Here is a 19,999-nt window from a genome sequence, read left to right as displayed (position 1 = left end):
TGCACGCTGCACAGAGTCGTGTTTACCCTCCAATCCGTCTCACAGACATGAACTAATGACACACTACACGACGTGAATTTAATAAACTTTGGTACGACGTCAAGTTTGATGGGTGCAGATTGTACGATGACCATTTACTGAATCGCAGACGATCACAGGTTACGTCGTACGCCAACATGCGAGGACGAGGAAGACGTGGATGCCGGGTGACAAGTCATAGCAGCTGTCACATGTCAAACATGTTACCAGGGAGGTCTAGCAGGATTGACTCACTTTTGAATCCGGCCCTCAAGTGGCCATTAGAGGATCTGCACTACTATAAACTAGCACTGAGTAGATACAGCAGGTGAATGTGAGCACCTGGAACGTCAGAGTGCTGCCTGGCCGCCTGTGCTTTGTGTTGTGTCAGGTACCAGCCCCTGGCTTTTTGCCTCGCTCTTCCTCAGCATCAGGCTCTGTGGAGGAATAGAAACCCGGACCCTCGAGCGAGCAGAGATCACATAGCAGATCATCATGCAGGTTGTTGTTGTTGATATCTATCCAGACACAGGCAGCAGTAACTCTGACACTTCATGTTTGTGTACCTAATAAACTTGCTTTTACTGCCCTTTAAAAATATATTGAGGATCACATGCAGCTAATGAAAGAAGGGGCTGGTTTCTTAGTTCCTTGCATGCTTGCACAGAGTATTTCAAAGGACCTCTGCCTCTTAGTTCTGCCTCTTCTTCACCGTTTCTTCTTTACATGTGATGGATTTATTCCTTCTCGTGTCCACTGGGACGGCGCCAGGAGGAAGAGGTGCATTTCTGCTGTGACCTGCATGCCTGATTCATTTTCTGTTTACGGACTGCGGGTCATAGGTGTACGAGTGATGTCATCACCTCCCAGCTGTTTTGCATGCAGAGCAGCTGTTCCATCAAAGCTAACCTCTGAGTCAGATGACGAGGGTGGCCCTGACAGTTCCTGAGTCACATGTGTGGCGGCCTGTGCCATGGGTATTGATGACCCGCGGCCATGTGACACTGCCAACATTTAACCCGTGACCCCACACTTTTGTACGCCGTCAGGTCAATGAGAGGTCCTCTGAGATCTCCTTGAAAATTTAAGCGTAGGAAATGGAGCTGGTGTGTTTGTGTGTATGTAGGTCAGTGAGTGTGTCAGGCGGCTGGAGGTTGATATTTCCCCAAGGCATATTTTAAGCAGTAACTTAAGTAATACTTGACTCGCTCAGTAACTGTGAGTGTGTGTGTGCTTGTTTTCCGAGGGGATGTTTTGAGGCAGGAACTTGTAAGTGATCAGGAATGCTTTTGAAGTTTTGACACAACGCTTTGCTCTCCTTCTCCCTCTCATCATCTTCGTCAGAAGAGAATGGCCCTCTGACAAACAGCGTGAACACAAAGTGATACTCGACACTGCACAGGGCTGAGTGGAAGCTCCCTCGGCGGGCCCACCGGTGTGGGACAGTAACTGGATTAGTTTCAGATGGTCGACTTCGTCTTCATGTGATTCTAAGATGATGGATGCTCACAGTGAAAGCTGAGCTCATAATGTTCCTCATCACTGTTTATACTTGATATGCGCAGCTGAGTGTGATCCCTCATTTAGTAACTCTCCATTATGTCTCACACGACGGCCTCTGGACGCTGTGTTTGTGACTCAGAAGAGAAGCTCAGATCTCTAACAAATTCTGAGGTAAACTGACATCAAGTGTCAATATTGTCAATTAATAAAAAAAAATGCAAAGAAACTCAAGGTCAGCCATTTTTTGCCAGAAATGATCCTGAATCTGTATTTTTTGCCTCTAAGTTGCATGGAGCAGAGTGTTTTCTGTGTGGGGTGGATAAAGATCCAGGTCAGGGGGCGTTGATCTACACGTATCTGACAGGAGGAGGCCTGATTGTTCCGGCAGATGTTTTTTCTGCATGACGTTCCACCATCTGGTTACAGTGCAGTCCTGCTTAGTCACACAGCCTCTGCCCTGATGAAGGCAGCGTCGCTCTGCTGATAAACACACTGATAGGAGCTTTTGTCTGAGGCAAACACGCCAAAGGGGGGAATCACTGTCATCACCTTTTATTGCCACGCTGCCGTCTGGTCATAACAAAGTGTCAATACTTGTTAATGTTATGTTTTTTTTATGAGGACAGACATAACTGTTTGTGCATATTTCATTTCATATAAGTTTGATTCTCCGGTTGGTTGCCTTTCAGATTATAATCTCTCTGACTGATCTGTCATCTGGTTCTCCTTTTCTGCCTCCCACGCTCTCCCCCTCCCTCCCTCCTCCACCCTCTCCCCTCTTTATCGCTCTGCTCCTGATCAGGGTGGAAGCGGCAGAAGCAGGTCAGTGATGTGACAGACTACACCGCTCCCCACAGTCCAAGATGGAGAGGGGGAGGATCTCAGAGCTTCAGGGGCTCCCCGCTCAACAGTCTGTCCTATTCGCCTTCTCAGGTAAACACTCAAGAGTGATACCACAGATTTCCTCTTTTTAATCTGATGCCAAACGGATCCAGGTAGCTGCCCCGAGGCCGCATGTTCACAAAACAGAAAAGAAGTCTAGGCAACACACAGTTTAACTGATCTAAAAGAATGATCTACGAAACTATGTGACATGCTAATGCTAACTCCAATAGCTCCAGAGAAGGCAGAAAACTGCCAATGATGACTGGTTTCTGAAGAGTTTCTGTCTGAGGCTCTGACCGCCGCCATGTTGTCACAGTCCACCTAAACTCCTAATACGGGCGAAGACGGGCAGCGCGAGTGGAGCTTATGTAGCTTCTTTTTTAGCAGTCTCATGGTTTGGTGGCATGAATGGTCCAAATGTTTACACCCAAACACAGATCACAAGACTGATGTCTACTGCTGTGTGTGTGTGGGCTTTTCTTTTTTTTTCTTCTTACCTCTCCCCCTTTCTTCCTCTTTTCGAAGCATGGGCATCTGTATAAGACCAACAGTGTGGACTACCAGATGCATACCTCTGACATGGTCCCTCCCACTCCGGCCTTTCCGGTGTCTCCTCCGACGCCCTACAGTAAGAGATAGTGTGAAAATGAAGACAAGTAGCCGCGGGTGTGTCTGCATGTGGAAATCTTATCAGTGTCTTCCTTCTCTTCCCAGTGAAACATTTCTCAGAGCTTTCCCAGCAGAGGAGTGGAGGGCAGTGGGACCAACACAGCTGGACACAAGGTACACTTTCCCAAGAGTGTGTGTGTGTGTGTGTGTGTGTGTGTGTGTGTGTGTGTGTGTGTGTGTGACCACATATATGTGACTAAACCCAAACAGTTCCTGATTGCTGCTGGGCAGGGTTCAAGGACCAGCTGGAATGTCCTCCTGGCATCATTTACCAAGCAGACACCTGGCTGGTGTTTGTGTTGCTGTTGGCTGGATGTGTGGGCACAGCTTGTGTTTGTGGTCAGATGGAGACAGACAGCGAGTTTCTTTATTTTTGGTTCTGATGTGATATTAGTTTAAAAAATGGGCTTTCACATCCTGTCGTGCAGGGACAGCTGATGCTGGATGTTTGCTAATAATAGTTGAGGGTAACAGAGGAAGAGACCACTGCTGGCAGGATGTCCACTCACGTCCTGTTCTGGGAGGGGACGAGAGGCGAGGGGAGGGACATCCTGCCCGAGGAGATATGTACCACACACAGCTGCAGGAGGAATTCACTGCCGTATCAAAAACACAAAACCCTCCTTCAGCGGCTCAGTCTCATATCTGAGCTGATTTAAATCAAATGAGAGGACAGCTTTTCAATCGGTCTCATAAAAATGACTCAAAGGTTGCAGATGTTGGAAGAAATTTCCCAGTATCAATACTGCAAGTTATTGATTCTACAAAGTTCACCTGCTGTAGCTATAAGTAAAACGTGTTGTTTTACTGCAGATAATCCTCAGATATTATGACCTAAACAGCTGCTAACAAACCTGAAGTGATTTTTATGGCGGCATTTTGCAGACAGATTGCTTCATTCTTTTAAAGGGCAGGTCCGCCTGTTTATTGTAAACATGTTTGTCGGAGCAGACAGGCGGCGGGATGAAGGGAGAGATGCTGAAAGAGTAGAGGGGAAAAACAACAAACACCTGATTCCACCTTTCTGCTGGATGGACAGAAGACACAGAATGTCTGCTGCCATTTTTTAAGGGGGGTTAGACAACAGCTTCCTGTTTCCCACGTCAAACACTGACGGCCGTCTGGGAAACAATTTGCCAAGACTGGAGAGAGCAGTGTGACCCTCCATTTAAATGATTTACTATTTACTGTTTACAGTCATTATTGCAATCACTATTTGACCCCAGGCTACTGAACAGAACAAAACAACCACAGTGCACCAGGTCATGCTGCAGCTCAGACTGATCACACTGGGCATGCTGGGATATCGTTTTTTTTTTTAAACGTTTTGACACACTCAAACTTTAGAAAACATATATCTGATCATTTGTAATGGTAAAAAAGGCAGAAAATTCATAGAGATCATAGAGAAGAATTTCATAGATTTGAAGAAATACACATAGATCTACAAGAAAAAGATGTAAAAGATGTATTTTAAAACATAAATATATCGAAATAATTCAAAAAATATGAAAAAATGGAGAAATAAAAAAAGAATTACATACAAAGAATAAATAACTAATAATAATAATGATTAAATAATAAGTAAAGTTAAACAAAACTTTCTTTCATCTGGTTTCTTTACCTCCCGTGTGAAGCTCTCATTCTCCATGAATGATTCCAGACCCTAAAAATAGTCGACTGCTGAATGAAACACTATTATTTGACTCATGACAACAGCCTGATGTCATTAGTTACATCTTTTCCACTTCAGTCCTTCCACTAGTTCAGCCCCTTTTTTTTCCACGCACCAACCTGAAGATGAACTCTGCTGCTGTCTCTGTGTCTTTTCATTTCCTCCTGGCAGCAGTGCGGCTCTCTCACGTTATGTAACGACTCTTCCTTTGTGTACTTGTGGCCAAATCAAAATAAACAGACTTTATACACAGAAGCTCTGAGGCAGCGGAAGCAGGATCAGCCAAAAGAATGTAGATGTGGTTGCAAGCTGAGGTAGAGGCAGATGGTTCCCTCAGACGAACACTTGACTGTCTGAACCTCAGGGGTCAAAGGTCAGGAGAAAGTCTGAGGGAGTGGCAGAGAGGCTTCTAATGGTCCGATTTGTTCATCATCATGAATGAGAGTGAGCTGAGTGGTCTTAAAAGTTGAAAGTGTCATTGTGTGGAGATGGTCTTTGTGTAGTTGTCAGCATGTTTAAAAGCACTCTCTGTGGTCCAGATGTAAACACGAGGACTAAAAGCTGCTTCAGCTCTGACAGAAATGAAACCAAATGGTTTGTTTACATCACAAATGGAGTTTGAGTTTTTCATTTCTGAGGTGAAAATGATGAAATGATGTTTATATACAACTGAAGAGGAATGCGGCTTGCTGCTTTTAGAGGCGGAGCGTTGTTGCGGTGGAGGGTGGACACACAAACACAGGGCAACAATCAAGAATGCTAAACATGCAGGTTAGCGTAGCTTAGCACGGCAACCAGACAAATGAAACATAAATAAACTTTTTTATGGGTAAGACCAACAAGAAAACAAAAAGTGTTGGATCTTATCAGGCTAACTGTTTCCACCTGTTTCCTGTGATTGTGCTAAGCTAAGCTAACGGACCGGCACAGTGCTGTGCACAGATGCTGCTCATGTCCACGCCGGCCTCCCTCCTGTGACGGGGAGGTTACAACAAGACACACAGCACATGCTCTCTCCGACACAAAAGTAAACTTCACACAGTTCATCGGCAGCTCCGTGGTGTAATTTATGACGTGCTAAGATGAGACACATGGCAGCAGACAGTGTCGGTGTGTCTGCATGCCTTTGTCCCTGTGTTTGTGGCCAAGCAGATGGTGGGAGTGGACACACATGGCCTGACAGAGAGGCCATAGAAACCCCCCAAACCCCTCTCTCTCTCTCTCTCTGGTCCATAAAAGGCCACATGTGACCTCTGACCCCACTGGAATCCATCCTGATTGGGGGAAAGTGCTCGCAGCAGCCCAGCATGAACAATGCTCAGTGGTCAGCAAGCGGGAGGGAGGGATGGATGAAGGAAAGGCGGAGGACGGGGTGGTGGGGGGGCAGGAATTCCCTACCTCTCCTTTCTCCCTCCCTCTTCTTCTCTCTCTCTCTTTCTGTCCCTCCCTCCATACAGAAGTTGAGCGGTATCACAACAAGCCAGGAACAAACGGGGAGCTTATTTTTCCGTCTGGGGGACGAAAGGAATTGGGCATGGCAGCGAAACAATTCGGCCCCTGACTTTAAAAAGAAAAAAAAAAAAACAGCGACTGGAGCTCAGATTGCCTCAGAAGTGAAAGAGGGAGCGAGAGGAGGAGGTTCTCGGCAACAGGGAGGGATTCATTCACAGAGCGGACCGCAGAGAGACGGTTTTGGAGCAGGAAGGTGTGAGCCTGGAAGTTTTGGGGCTGAGAAATAACAGGAGAACTTCTGAGGGTGTCACCATCATGACCGCATCTCTCGGTATGTTTAAAAAGAAACGTGTGATTGGATGACGGATGATGACAGTGTGTGTAAACAGGCTAACACCTCCTCTGCTTGTATTATTTCCTTCTACCTCCTGGCCCATGTGTTATCTTTTTTAAAGGAGGGCACCATGCAGAGGAACACGTCCCCTCTGTCTCCTGGAGGCCTCTGGTATTTGTTAGAGTGCTTCTGGAATTTTCAAACACTCCTTAAAAGCTTCACCTTTCTGCCTCTTTCTGTGGGTCGAACGTTTCTGCAGCCTGCAGTCTGACACATCTCACACTTGGTGGTGAGGTGGTTTGTTCCACTGCTGCCGTCATGATCTCATCTTGTTAAAGGCTATTTTGGCCTCCGTCGTTGCGGGCTGATGTTTCGGTGGTTAACCCCCCCCTTTTCTCTGCACTACTGACCTGAATTGAACCAAAAAGTCTTTGAAGATTCTGGGGTGCTCGTTGCTGCGGAGGCTCCCCAGAGATGTTATGCACGCTGAAATGAGTTTCAAATGTTTGAGAGTGATTGGTTTGTTTTCCTGTGTGAATAACTTTAGAAAAAAGGAGTCATTCAGCTGAACATCAGCCCCATCAGCCCTCCCGGCTCCAAGGAGATTTATAGTGTCTCAGTTTATTGTTTAGCTGTCCGGCTACATGTTTACTGTTCTGGCTCAGTCTCACAGATCTCACAAAAAGCTCTGAGAAGCCACCATTCACGACATGACAACAACAATCAGACAATAGCTGTGCAGAATTTAGCAGCAGATGTTTCCCTCTGGAGTCCCTCTGACAGTTCAAAAAAACAGTTCAAACAAACTCCAACATTTAACAGCTCAACAACTGAATAACACCGGTCCAACTGAGACATTTGGGGACATTATGAACCATTTATGTTGTTCCAGAGGGAGACTGGATGGAATCACATGTCATTGCATCTTAAACAAGGCGGAAGTAGTTCCATGTTTCTCAGAATCACTTGAAAAATGTCAAGGCAGATCTCATGATCTTGAGAATCCAGTCAGGTAAAGCGAGTTCTAAAAACTGCAGTTCCTCCAATGTCCACTTGAGGGCAGCTCCAAAAAATGAGTCAATTCCCACAGACCTCATGCTGACACGACGGAGTAACCATGTTCTAACATTATGCAGATCAAACTATCAAAGAAACAACTTGCACATTCATCAATAATTAAATAATTGTTAACCTGCCTACTGCCAATACTAGAGTTATTAATACGACACTGTACAGATGGATGCTACATGAGAGACGCTCGACTTTTTGCAGGACTGCAGGAAAATATGAGCAAAGATGCAGAAAATCAAACCACTCGATGGAAAATGTTGAACACAGTGGATAGAGGGCGAGTTCAGGAGGCAGACTGCAGCGTGGAAAGAGCGAAGCAGTGGTTCGGTTCCTCAGAGCATCCATCAACAACAGGCTCGGTCTGTGTGAGATTCACCAGAACATCCATTGTCCAAGACTCTGATGATGTAATGATGCCTGGTACATCTGCCCTTTACATCACAGAGCATGGAACAACAGGAAGTATGGATTCTATGTGCAGTCCATGTGGCATCTGGACATGTTTGCTCATACAGATACAGCTGACATGAGCTCAGTCACAGATACCAGGCCTCTGATGTAAATAAAGGTGGACAAACCTTCCTGAGGGAGCTTAGGGTGGAAGTGCAGGCTGTCACCAGCTCTGCAGAAAAATGCTCCTTTACAGGAAGCCCATACAGAAGTGCCAAAAACTGCAAGGGCCTCGGGGGTTGTCGTAAAACGGGGGAGTCAATCCCTGTGGACCTCTAAAATGTCCTTTGTTGACAGAATATATAGATGGATGATGTGGTTCTGCCCCTCGCCCATTCTACAAATATTTCACTTACAAGCAGTGGAGGAAGTACTGAAGCTTGGTACTTAAGGAAAAGTACAAATACCCAGCAAAATATATACTCAAGTAAAAGTAGAAGTGCTGCATCAACAATCCTACTTAAGTAAAAGTCTTAAGTACTTTTAAATGCACTTAAAGTATTCAAAGTAAAAGTACTCATGCACTGAATATATATGATTGATTTCCATTGCAAAGGATCTGAACAGGTTAAAATAATCAAATGAAAATGGACCATGTGTAGTTAATGTCCATGTTCAGTCCAGAAGCAGCTATGGACAGGTCTGTGTGTCATGAGGCAGGCTGTGGGCATCAAGTGAACAGAGAGGCTGCTGATAACAAACAGGCATTCAGCATGTTTACTGTGTCAGTGTTCCTGCTGTAGATTCATGTTATGACTCATGTTAATCAGACATTAATGGATGGACCTGTGTTAGCAGACAGCAGCTAACTAGTTAGCTAACTGAGCCAGAGCACTGAGCATCATGACTGAGGCTCATTATAGAAACACAGCTGGCAGCGTGACACCACCTACATGCAGAGTCTGACCTCTCATCAGTCCAGCACTGTGTTCATCACATGGAACAAGGAACTACAGACACTGTAGGAATGTAGTGGAGGAGAAAGGACAGGGGACAGCTGCAACATGTAATGGAGTCAAAGTATAAAGTATGCACTAGTAGAAATGCATAAAAATTACTTAAGTACAGTAACGAAGTACAAATACTTAGTTACTTTCCACCACTGCTTACAAGTGCTACCATGTTAGAAAAAGACGCCATCTTGGATCTAAAGGCTGTGCAGTAGAGCACAGACACTTAATCAACATTACTTTCTCCTTTTTTAACCAATTAATATCATATCCAATTAAATTTGAATTAGAATCATGTTGCTGAAAATACAGAAGACCAGTGACACAAGTCTCCTTCTGCCAATCAAACTCTGATTGATCAACAGACAACAAAGTCAGTGCTGGAGAACTTTTGCTGCTGGTATATAATAGGAATATCTCCTAACACATTCTTTAAACCACAAAAAAACATGCTGTCCCAGGAAATTTCAGCTTTCAACCAGTCTCTGCCAGGATGGTGAGCAAACGTCTCTACATAACAAAGAGCTTCCTGCAGCACACACTGGCGTATGGATGTACCAGCAGGAGAAGAACGATCCCTGATCACTTCTCCAGATGGGTCAGTCTGAGGAATTCAGCTTGAAAACACGGTCAAATATCTGGAACGATTCAGGCTCCTCTGAAACATCGATTCTTCAGCTGGAGCACTGACAGTGTGTAACTGAAAACAGTGACTGCAGTTCATAAAGGCATTAGCTCATTATCAGACAGCGGCCATAAAACCCTCAGTGATGGCGTACTCTCTTTGTTTACTGACACCTTTCACCCTCTTTGTCTCTCCACACTTTGTTTGCAGTGCTGTTATCTTTCCTCCCCTCTTCAGCTGGCTAGTAACCGAGCCTCTCCTCCGCCGCTCGATACAGCAGAGGAATCTGATTTACAGGCAGTTTGTCCTCCCCTGCAGAAAAATGTTTGGCTGTGAGACACTGAGCTCCCGAAAAAAAGGAGGAGGAGGAGGAGGAGAAGGAGGAGGAAGGACACAGCAGGGTCTGAGGTTGATTGATTTTTACTGGAGAAGGAAAGGCCGGAGCAGACAGCTGATCGCATTCTGACGGAGGGCCAAGTGATTCCAAGGAGAAAGCTGCAGGGCTCAGTAATCCTGTATAAACAGCGCCGTTTAATCTGTCACTGTCTGCTGTAGGCATGTAAATGATTGACTTTGGTTGTTTTGCCACCTTTTTTCCTTCACTCATGGGTAGGTCTGAAATGTATGCGTGCAAATATGTAGCTGAGCTGTCACTCAGCACTTTTTCTCCCTTTTTAATTATTTTTTTGGGGCTTTTTTAACCTTTAATTGACAGTGAAAGTTTTTGAGGTGGCGCCGTGAGCGGGTTAATTTTGTCCTCGCCCGCTCTGAACATACCACACACACACACACACACGCTCAGATGCTTTACATTTTGCTCATTAGCATCAGTTTCAATATTACGTCATATAGACTTCTTATCATATAGACGCCATGAGGCCTTCTTTTCAAGAGTTGTTACCATAGTAACCGAGATCCAAACCACAATATTTTCCTAAACCTAACCTGAATAGTAAATCACAACAGATCTGCTCGGTGCGACCTCTCATGGCAGAAAGTTGTGCTACCTGGCTTATTGTGGCATTAAGTGGCATTAAATGGGTACCTACACATAAATCTCAATGTGTTATCATAAGTCTGTATGAAAGTGGTGAAGTAGAACCGTTTACTGCAGTAACTGCTGCAGCAGGCTCACGCGAGTTGGCAGAATTTTGTTGAGCTCTGGATTTAAGTGAGTTGACCGTTTGTCCTGTCAGGTTTATTTTTTCAATTGTCTAAAGTCTATTTTTAAGTTATTCTTACTTAATTATGTGGAGCCTCAGCAGGTGTTTTCCTCCTCCTCCTCCTTTGGTTTCCCCCTGAGAAGCTGCAGCCTGTGATCGCTGTGAACAGCTGTAACATGCTGCAGTGTGTGTGTGTGTGTGTGTGTGTGTCCACATTCCTGCGATCAGCAGGGAGTTGGTCCAGCATAACTGCATGTGCATCTTTGTGTTTATGTGTGTAGGCTGAGCCGCTGCGATGAACAAAGTGTTTCTTTGTCAGATGAAACATGTGACGGATGTATGATTCTTTCTGATTATGCAACAGGTGGCGCGATGAGAGGACAGATTATTGATCACTGGCTTTTATCTTTATTGATGTAGAACTGTGACCCTGTGATCAGGAAAGTGTGTGTGTGTGTGTGTGTGTTATGGGTCGGTTGGTTGGGTGAGGGTACTTGCTGGTGGTTGGCAGAGGTGCCCACGTGGGTCTGTGCCATCTGGAAAAGCTTTTGCATGGTTTGACGGTAAACTGAGGAGGCTTTGTGCTCCCTCAGAGGCCGAGTGAGGAGAAAACAACACTGACGGGAAAAAACTCCTATAAGCCAACATTATGACCCTGTGTTTTATAAAAAAAAAGCATCTCAGGGGTTAAGATCACAAGTAAATGGCACAAAGTTGTGGATGCACAGAAAAGGAAATTCTCAGTTAAGTACCTTAACATTTGTGCAATACATGCAAACACTGACAGGCGACACCCGGGTGGTCTGGGACACATTTAGCTTCTTTGTCATGTAAATACTAATGTGTTCCTGACAGGGACGTAAAAGGGAAAAAATCCCCCAGGGGGAAATGCATTGTTACAGCAGCCAGCAGTAATGTAACCAAGGACAAGACAGCGCAGGTAAGACACATCTATTTAACATAAAATCAAGATAAACACAGTCCTGTGAGAAGCCTGTGTGCTGCAGCGAAATGTAGAGTACACCATATTATTAAGAATCAATGTTGGAGGCAGAGGAGGATGAAGATTTGGCCAAGGGTCAGATCACAGAGGGATGTTTCTCGCTGGCTGGAGGTGTGTGTATATTGTGTAACCATGGATACAGAGGGTGAAAGGTGTGCGAGGGTGTAATAACGACCTGAGGTCAGCGAGGTCAGCGAGAGGTCAGCCGTTGTCGCCACAAGTTTAGTTTGGGTCTTCGGTAATTAAGCAGACAAGCATGGACGAGCTGCAGATGTGACAAACCACAGTGGAGAGAGAGAGTCGGGTCGTGGGAACAGGGAGAGAGAGAGAGAGGGAGAGAGAGAGAGAGAGAGAGAGGGGGAGAGAGAGGGAGATGAGGTCTAAATGATTTCCGGGAAACATCCCGAGAGAAGAACAGTCAGCAACTGTGGGAATATTTAAGGAATCTCGCTGTTATACGCCCTTCAGTTTGTGTTTTCAGCATCAACAACAACCATAAGCACGGGGCTGTCCCTGCTTTCTGAGCTGTGTGTGTGTGTGTGTGTGAGCTGTCAGTGATGTGTCATTAATGTCTAATTGTAGGCAGACCCTCCTGTTCTGAGCTCTTGACCTTTAACCTCCAAGAGTTCAAGTTGAGTGTCGCCTGTTGGTGTTTGGTGCCTCAGATACACAGAGGAGGAGTCGTGGAATATAAAACAAGGACATTTAGGCGAGTTCTGCACAAATCTGAGGTTCTTCACTGAGAATTCTTAAATTTGTTTGCACAAAAATCTGAAAAAGAGCGGATTAATTTCATCAGTTAATTTAGGATTTACAGAAAATGAACTGGAGGCCATCTTGGATTTAATGGATTTGAATCAATACGCTAAATTGTAGTGTAACATAAAACATAAACTAAATTATAAAAAACGTGCAACTTTTATGTAGAAACATAAAAAGATAGAAGTTTTCAGAGATTACAGAGAGCCTAAAAAGTTTTCAAACGTCTGTCCTGCTCAGAGCAGCTGCCTGTTGGTTCACACTGTCAGACATCTGATCCACCGTACATAATGCGGGCACTGTAGACATGTGTGTGGGAAACCTTAAGCTGTGGGAAAGTCATATTAAACTGAAAGTGTTTCACCAGCAGCAGAGGAAATATATTCAGATCCTTTACCTGAATAAACATTCTCCATCTTAACTAACATTCCTGCATAAAAAACGTACGACTACAGCTTATTTTATTCCTTTTCGATTTAACTGATAAAACATCAAGATACACAATGAATTTAAGGGAATCTGGAGGAGTTAAAGGGTTGATTTCAGAAGAAATAAATGTGTTGGGAATACAGTTTCTGGCCAAAAAGCTTATGAATATTGCACCTCTAAAGAAAGGTACATGAACTCCAGGGTCCAGGGTAAAGGTCTGGGGTCACCATCCAGTCCTGGGGCCTCCATTTGTGGCCTGATGCTGCACAAATGCAACCATGTGTCCTTTTTCCAATGGGCAGATATGTATTGCAAATACAAGAAGAGTGTGCCACAGTCGTCTGCCTTTTCCCTCCCACTGAGGCTCATTATACAGCATCTAGGTTGACTGTAGGAAGGGAGGTTAAAGTGCACTTTGTTTTGCAATTCCTTGACACGTGGGATTATATAATCCACTCAATCAATGGTGTCGAATATGACTACAAACAAAGTTGGTAGTTTAGCACAGATTCCTCCATCGTCGAGCTCTTGAATGGAGGGAAAGAGCGGAAAGGGTGAGGAGGAAGAGGAGGGGGGAGGGGTGGGTGGGGGAGTGAGGGGTGAGGGCGGCTGAACAAGGAGCCCTTTATAATGATTGACTGTTTTCACGGTGACTCATCGCACTTCACAGTCCTGCCTCTGGCCTGAGGAGGCCTGCCCCTCGTGTTTGCTGGATGACACACTGCGATGTCAGGATGTCATGTAGGGCATGTTTTGGAGTGGGTCCCCCCCACTCTGACACCACCCACGCACACACACACACGACAATTAGTGTGACTGCACCCCTGCAGAGTCATGACTCCTGACTTAAAGAATTCCAAGCTGTTGTAAAAAGAAGGACTTCTGTTAAACATGACAGGTGTGTTTCAGCTCACTCCCTCTGTAATGCAAACAAAGTCATATCGAAAGCAAACACGTGTAACTGTAAGCAGTGATTGTGTGCATCCTGGGAGCTTTCTAACCGTACATCTGTTTCAGTTTGTTCCTCTTTTTCCCCCCCCCATCAGATTCCCGGAGTTTCCTGGAAGGTATGAACCACGCCGGTGGCTCCGCAGAGGGCGAGCTGTTCAGATCAGAAGTGTCCGTCGCTCCTGCTTCCTGTCAGAGGATTTTTGGCTCCCTGTGCTCAGTGTCGTCGGGCAGCCCCCTTCCACACACAGACAGGTACACCACACAGCTCTGTCCGAGCTCCCAAACCGCATCGCTTCTTTGAACAAGATGTTCAAGGTTCAATTGTTCCTCCCAGATTCAGAGAAGCCATTCAAAGAGTATGAAGTGGCTATAAATATTGATTGTTTGGTATGAAGGAGACCAACGTGTCAAAGGAAACATCCACACAGTCTGCAGCCTCGGCATAAATGGACATTCATCAGCCCAGGTCCTGTTTTCCAGTCTGCCCACCGCAGACTCACATGGCTGCTGTTGGCTGACAGGAGCTGTGATGTTTTTCTACGCAGCATGCTTGAAAAGAGGAGTAATCTGAGTTAGATTAACCTTTCTGTCCAATATCACTCTGAAATCAGGCTCTAAGAGTCACCCTGTACCTCTGTTAGCATACTGTGCCAACATGGCGGCAGTCAAATCTCACATACAGACTGAACACAGGTATCACAAGAGCAGGTCTGTCTGTACGAAGTCAGATTCAAAAAAGAAAAACCTTGATGGAAGAGATTTAGCATCAGGAATAGACGCCATGAGATGCTCCTTCTCAGGTTGATACTGTAACTACGACCCAAATGAAACAAGCATCAACCTCAGGTCTGCATATGTGGCCCTTCTGACAGCCTGTCTTGGCAGGAACACTGATGCTACACAGGCACCCACAGCACAATCTGAGGTGAAAGCAAACCCGTCACTTCATGCGTCATCATGAAGCCCTTTCTGTCCACAGAATGTAGTAAAGATGAACTTTCAGCCACCAAAGTCACTGAGGTCGCTTCATTCTGATGTTTTAATGTGAACACTGGCTGCAGCTCCTGACCCACTTGTTCTGCTGCTCTAATAATCACACAGCAAACCTGTGACTTTCTGCGTCCGTCTTGTTTGTGATCTGGAATATTTGCCTCATTCTTACTTGCTAAAGTCATATGACCTCCTCCCATAAAGGGAACATTCTTTTATGCATATATCTGATTCAAAGCGTTTATCTCTGCAACAAACCTTCTGACTTCATACTGAACACACGCCCTGTTTGTGGGCTGAATCTCTGCAGGAAATCTGTTTAGTCGCAGAAACCAGGACTCTTTTAGAACAACATACAATGAGACTGTCCCTCTCTCCTCTCTCTCCCTTTGCAGCTCCACTCCTCCTCCTGTGTGGCACGACCGGACTCCAAACTCCCTAAACTACCCATATCCTCCCCAGCCCTCCCCTCCTCTCTCCCTCAGCACCCCTAAAGCTCACAGTTCTCCCCGAGGGGCGCTGAAAAGTCTGGATGGAGATGCGGGGGTCCACAGGGGGACGGACAGCACTGACTTGTCCTCGTTTTTGTTGGGGAACGGGGGCCTGGAGCACAGCCTGCTGGAGGCCGTGGAGGGGCTCGGGAGTCTAAACCTGGGGGGAGATGGGGGACTCGCCCCACTGCTGCCTGAGAAAAGACGAGGGGGCGACGGGGTTGAGCTTGGCTCTCGCTCACCTTCTCTGAGCGGGTTTTCCAGCCCTCACAGCGGCAGCAGTCTCAGCATCCCTTTCTCTTCCTCCATGACCCCCGACCCCCTCAGAGGACTCAGTGGGGCCCAGTCGCCTGGAGCAGGTATACCATCCCAGATAGATGCTCTAGGGTCTTAGAGTGTTACATAGGTTTTTCCTATACCTCCATTCAGTTCTGTGGTGCCACCAGCAATCTAAACTACAGATAAATTTATCACCACCAGAGCGGAGTCACTGTATCCCTGTGACCCTTTAACCCTTTCCCCTGCCAGTCTGAAACCTAACAGAGAGTTTTAATCTGTGTCTCGCAGACTTTGGCAATAAGCAGGACACTGTGAAGTTTGTTCAGGACACTTCCAAGTTCTGGTACAAGCCCGACATCTCCAGAGACCAAGGTAAATATTAGCCTTGGACGAAACGGCCTCTAACGGCCACTCGTGAGCAGATAATACACTCTTGTGCAAAGATTTTCCTCTGTGTACAGTCTGGACCTGATTCTGACTTTAGCTTATCTCTGCTTCCTCCCTCTGTTGACCCACTGAGCAGCCATCGCCGTGCTAAAGGACAAAGAGCCGGGCTCGTTCATTGTCAGGGACAGCCATTCATTTCGCGGCGCGTACGGGTTGGCCATGAAGGTGGCCACGCCTCCTCCATCGGTGTTACAACAGAGTAAAAAAGGTGAGTGAAAAACAGCTCAAAACAAAAACAATAACATGATTTTTATGTGCACATTCAGGCGTGAATAAAACGGATTAACATTGTGTCTGCAGTAGATCTGTCCAATGAGCTGGTGCGACACTTCCTGATAGAGTGCACACAGAAGGGGGTTCGTCTGAAAGGCTGCCCCAACGAGCCGTACTTTGGTGAGAATTCTGCCATTTTGTTTTCTTGTTTATTGATGTTTAATTAAAAAGAAATCTCCACAAAAACATATGGAGAGAAGAGTGAATTCATTCATGTCAACCACAGCCGCGTGTTAACAAGCCAGCTCTGTAGGAGTTTAGTATATGATGTCCTCTGCCACCCTCTACTGGTCAGTACAGTGAAGTGCAGCGGTCACTATGGTTGTAACACATTTGTGTTTGTTTTGTTTCCCCTGACAGGAAGTCTGACGGCCCTGGTGTGCCAGCACTCCATCACCCCCCTGGCTCTGCCCTGCAAGCTCATCCTGCCTGACAGAGGTAAGATGTGTCCATGTGTTATGACGTCGATGAAGAACTACTTGTAATTTTCATATTATACTCTCAAATGTATCCTTTTGTACCACAAAGATAATCATTTAAACAAAAAATTCCAAACTGAGTTGACTTCGAACCACTTGCCTGATATCTGACCTAACTATAAACTATATATTTAAATATAAATATTGAATGAAAGGCTTATATAATAAGTGGAGCTGCATGAGCGTAGAGGATACTGGGATTAAAGCAGGTCGTTTTTAGTTTGTTTTACATGCGTCTTTCCTCCCTGCAGACCCAGTGGAGGAGCTGAACGACTCGTCTGCACAGACCGCCACTAACTCTGCAGCTGAACTTCTCAAACAGGGAGCAGGTACGACCTCCAGCAACACACAAGTCCCCTCTTATTACATTCCACCTGATCAAGTGACTGTAGGAAGTGTGTGTGTGAATCCATGCAGCGTGTAATGTGTGGTACCTGGGCTCCGTGGAGCTGGAGTCTCTGACGGGATACCAGGCGGTCCAGAAGGCGACCACGATGACGCTCTCCATGGACCCTCCGCAGGCCTCCACCGTCGTCCACTTCAAAGTGTCAGCGCAGGGAATCACGCTTACAGACAACCAGAGGAAGTGAGTGTGTGCACCTGCAGAACAAACACACACACACAGTCACACACAGTCAGACAATCACACACTGCTTCTGTTTGATCCTGCAGGTTGTTCTTCAGGAGACACTACGCTGTCAACACAGTGATATTCTGTTCTTTGGATCCACAAGGGAGGAAGTGAGTTCACTGGGTTCTTCTTAAAATGCTCCACATACAGTATGTTCTTTATATTAACACACACATGATACTTATGTAAAATAAGGGACCAGTTCCAGTAAAATTCTAAAGAAATATATTTAAAAAACTGAAAAACTGCCGGGAAGGTGGTGAAAAAGTCACATTTATCAGTAATTTCTTTCATGATTATGTAAACATTGTTTAAATGTGTCCAAGTCTGAGACGAGTGTGATGTTTTTCTGTCCTAAACAGGTGGACGAGAGACAGCGGCTCCACTGCAAAGTAAGTTCATTTCACAAAAGTCTTTCTTTCATAATTATCTTTTATCTGCATTATTACACAATATAGTGTTAATATGTCTTTGTATGATACAATTAACAATTGAATCTCATTAAATTTTAACAATGAGACACAGCTGAGGAAAGCTGAACAGGACAGGACCCAGAATGGTTCCCTGTGGTTCACCCTTGATAAACAGAAAGAAGTCAGACTGACGCTACAGAACCCTCTGTGACTGTTCGGTTTCTTTTTCCTTCCAGAATCTTCGGGTTTGTAGCCAGAAAATCTCAGAGTGAGACTGAAAACATGTGCCATCTCTTTGCTGAGCACGACCCCGAGCAGCCGGCCAGCGCCATCGTCAACTTTGTCTCAAAGGTCATGATCGGATCACACAAGAAGTGACTCTGACATCACATAAGTATAAAAAAAGAGTAAAAACAAATCAACAAACTATGAACGCTCACACACTCCAGCACCTGATCCTGCCGAATAAACTTTGTAGTGACTGCACTGCAGGATTCCGCCACCAGAGGGAGCCATGTTCTTCAGGAAGAAGCTGTGACTTCTTTGCTGCCACGTTTCCGGAGCTTTCTTTTTAAATATCTATAAAACGAGTATAAACTTTTTTTTGTCACCTTGACTACTTTATTGGACCGGACAATCTCTGATATTCTGCACATAAATATAGATTTTATCACACTTAAAACAAAAAAAAGGTTCTTATTGGTCACAGTACAACAGAACCAGGTTTTCTGTTTAAAGAGCTGCAGCAGGACAGAGACGAGGATGTGGTCGCCCTGTACTTAAGATGGATTTATTGTGTTGTTATATATTCCTGAAGATATTTATCCCTTTTTACAGATATGTTTCTTTGTCATATATTTTTGTATATTAACACAAACTGTACATTAGGATTTTGGCAGAGTATCATAAGTAACTACACATATTTGTTGTATTACTAATATAGATGTTAATATACTTTGACCAATAGTATACAGATGTGTATACGAGCCCTGATTTTCTCTGAAAATGTGATAAATGTTAATGTTAACACACCTCAGCATTTTCTTTTCATTTTTCTTCACACTGCTTGTTTTTTTTTCAAATATTTAAGTTAAGGTTTTACAAAAACAGTATTTTCAAGTCTTTAAGACATCGGTTTGTAGTGCTCACACTGCTGCAAAACTGGAATTATTAGGAAGTGGTTGAATGTGATGAGCCTGAAAAATTGTTTTTTTTTTTTTAGGAGCACACATTCATATTTTGGACACAGAAGTAGTCGTTGAATCAGTTTCTGGCTCTCTATAAGGCGAGAATATGTCTTGTAATTTTGTGTGAACTGACCCTTTTAAAATCCACATTGTAGTTCACAGTTCTGACAATAGATGGCAGTAATCAGCCACTAAATGTTATACTGGATCCAAAACTTAAAGTGTTCCAGAGTGTGTGTGTGTGTGTGAGAGAGACAGAGAGAGAATGACAACGAGCAAAGTGCACACATGACACATTAGACAGTGGTGTAAATGCCAGACAGGTTTCCAAACACCTCAGAGATGGACTGCCCGTCTCCGCTCCGCCATGTCTTGCTTTGGAGGCCAGATGATCAGATACGGCTCTGAATAAGACTCTATTCAGGTTCTTGGTCTCTGCGGGGAGTGCTGGAGGAACTGGAAGTGGGACAGAGATATGGGGACGCATTGCCTTCCTCTGCAGTCCTGCCTGGCCTGGAGGGACAGCGTGGCGGGTGGGGGGTGTATTGGTGTGTGTATGTGTGTGTGCGTGGGGGGTTGGGGTGGTTGTCGGTGGTGGATGACCTCACCATTACGGGAAACTTTCCCACAGCCTGCACACAAAGAAGGCCGTCAAAAGGTAAAAAGGATGAGAAAGAATAGAAATTTAACACAGTGTGTAAAAAAGGAGGCAAAGTACGGACGAGCAGCCGGTCGATGAGAAAGAGGCTGTTTCGGAGGGGGAGTCCTGTTCCCTTTTCAGCGATTCAGAGATTTTCTGGGTTGATAGAGACGCTCTGCTGCTGCTCAGACAGACCTAACAGCCTTAAGTCCTCTCCCTGCTGAGTCACCTG

The 19,999-nt window shown here is 45.2% G+C and overlaps 1 protein-coding gene across 6 annotated transcripts in view; it reads left to right on the top strand.

Moving 5' to 3' along the window:
• LOC114434372 (tensin-3-like) overlaps positions 1–18,971 on the top strand; it is a 30,551-nt gene extending 11,580 nt beyond the window's left edge. For 3 of the 6 annotated variants that reach the window (XM_028403567.1, XM_028403569.1, XM_028403566.1), the window contains exons 14-27: positions 2,324–2,454; positions 2,932–3,034; positions 3,121–3,189; positions 14,033–14,189; positions 15,323–15,777; positions 15,986–16,069; positions 16,221–16,352; positions 16,445–16,537; positions 16,778–16,855; positions 17,148–17,225; positions 17,314–17,482; positions 17,569–17,637; positions 17,890–17,919; positions 18,177–18,318. In XM_028403567.1, the coding sequence (XP_028259368.1) occupies positions 2,324–2,454; positions 2,932–3,034; positions 3,121–3,189; positions 14,033–14,189; positions 15,323–15,777; positions 15,986–16,069; positions 16,221–16,352; positions 16,445–16,537; positions 16,778–16,855; positions 17,148–17,225; positions 17,314–17,482; positions 17,569–17,637; positions 17,890–17,919; positions 18,177–18,318 (1,790 nt within the window). Of the gene's footprint in view, positions 1–2,323; positions 2,455–2,931; positions 3,035–3,120; positions 3,190–14,032; positions 14,190–15,322; positions 15,778–15,985; positions 16,070–16,220; positions 16,353–16,444; positions 16,538–16,777; positions 16,856–17,147; positions 17,226–17,313; positions 17,483–17,568; positions 17,638–17,889; positions 17,920–18,176 lie in introns of all 6 variants that reach the window. The other 3 variants (XM_028403564.1, XM_028403570.1, XM_028403565.1) reach the window with 2 other exon arrangements.
• The last annotated feature ends 1,028 nt before the right edge of the window (positions 18,972–19,999 follow it).

This window comes from Parambassis ranga, chromosome 4 (assembly GCF_900634625.1).
Source record: "Parambassis ranga chromosome 4, fParRan2.1, whole genome shotgun sequence".
Taxonomy (NCBI): Eukaryota; Metazoa; Chordata; class Actinopteri; family Ambassidae; genus Parambassis; species Parambassis ranga.
Note: the sequence above shows the minus strand (reverse complement) of the source record. Positions and strands in the feature narration are given on the sequence as shown.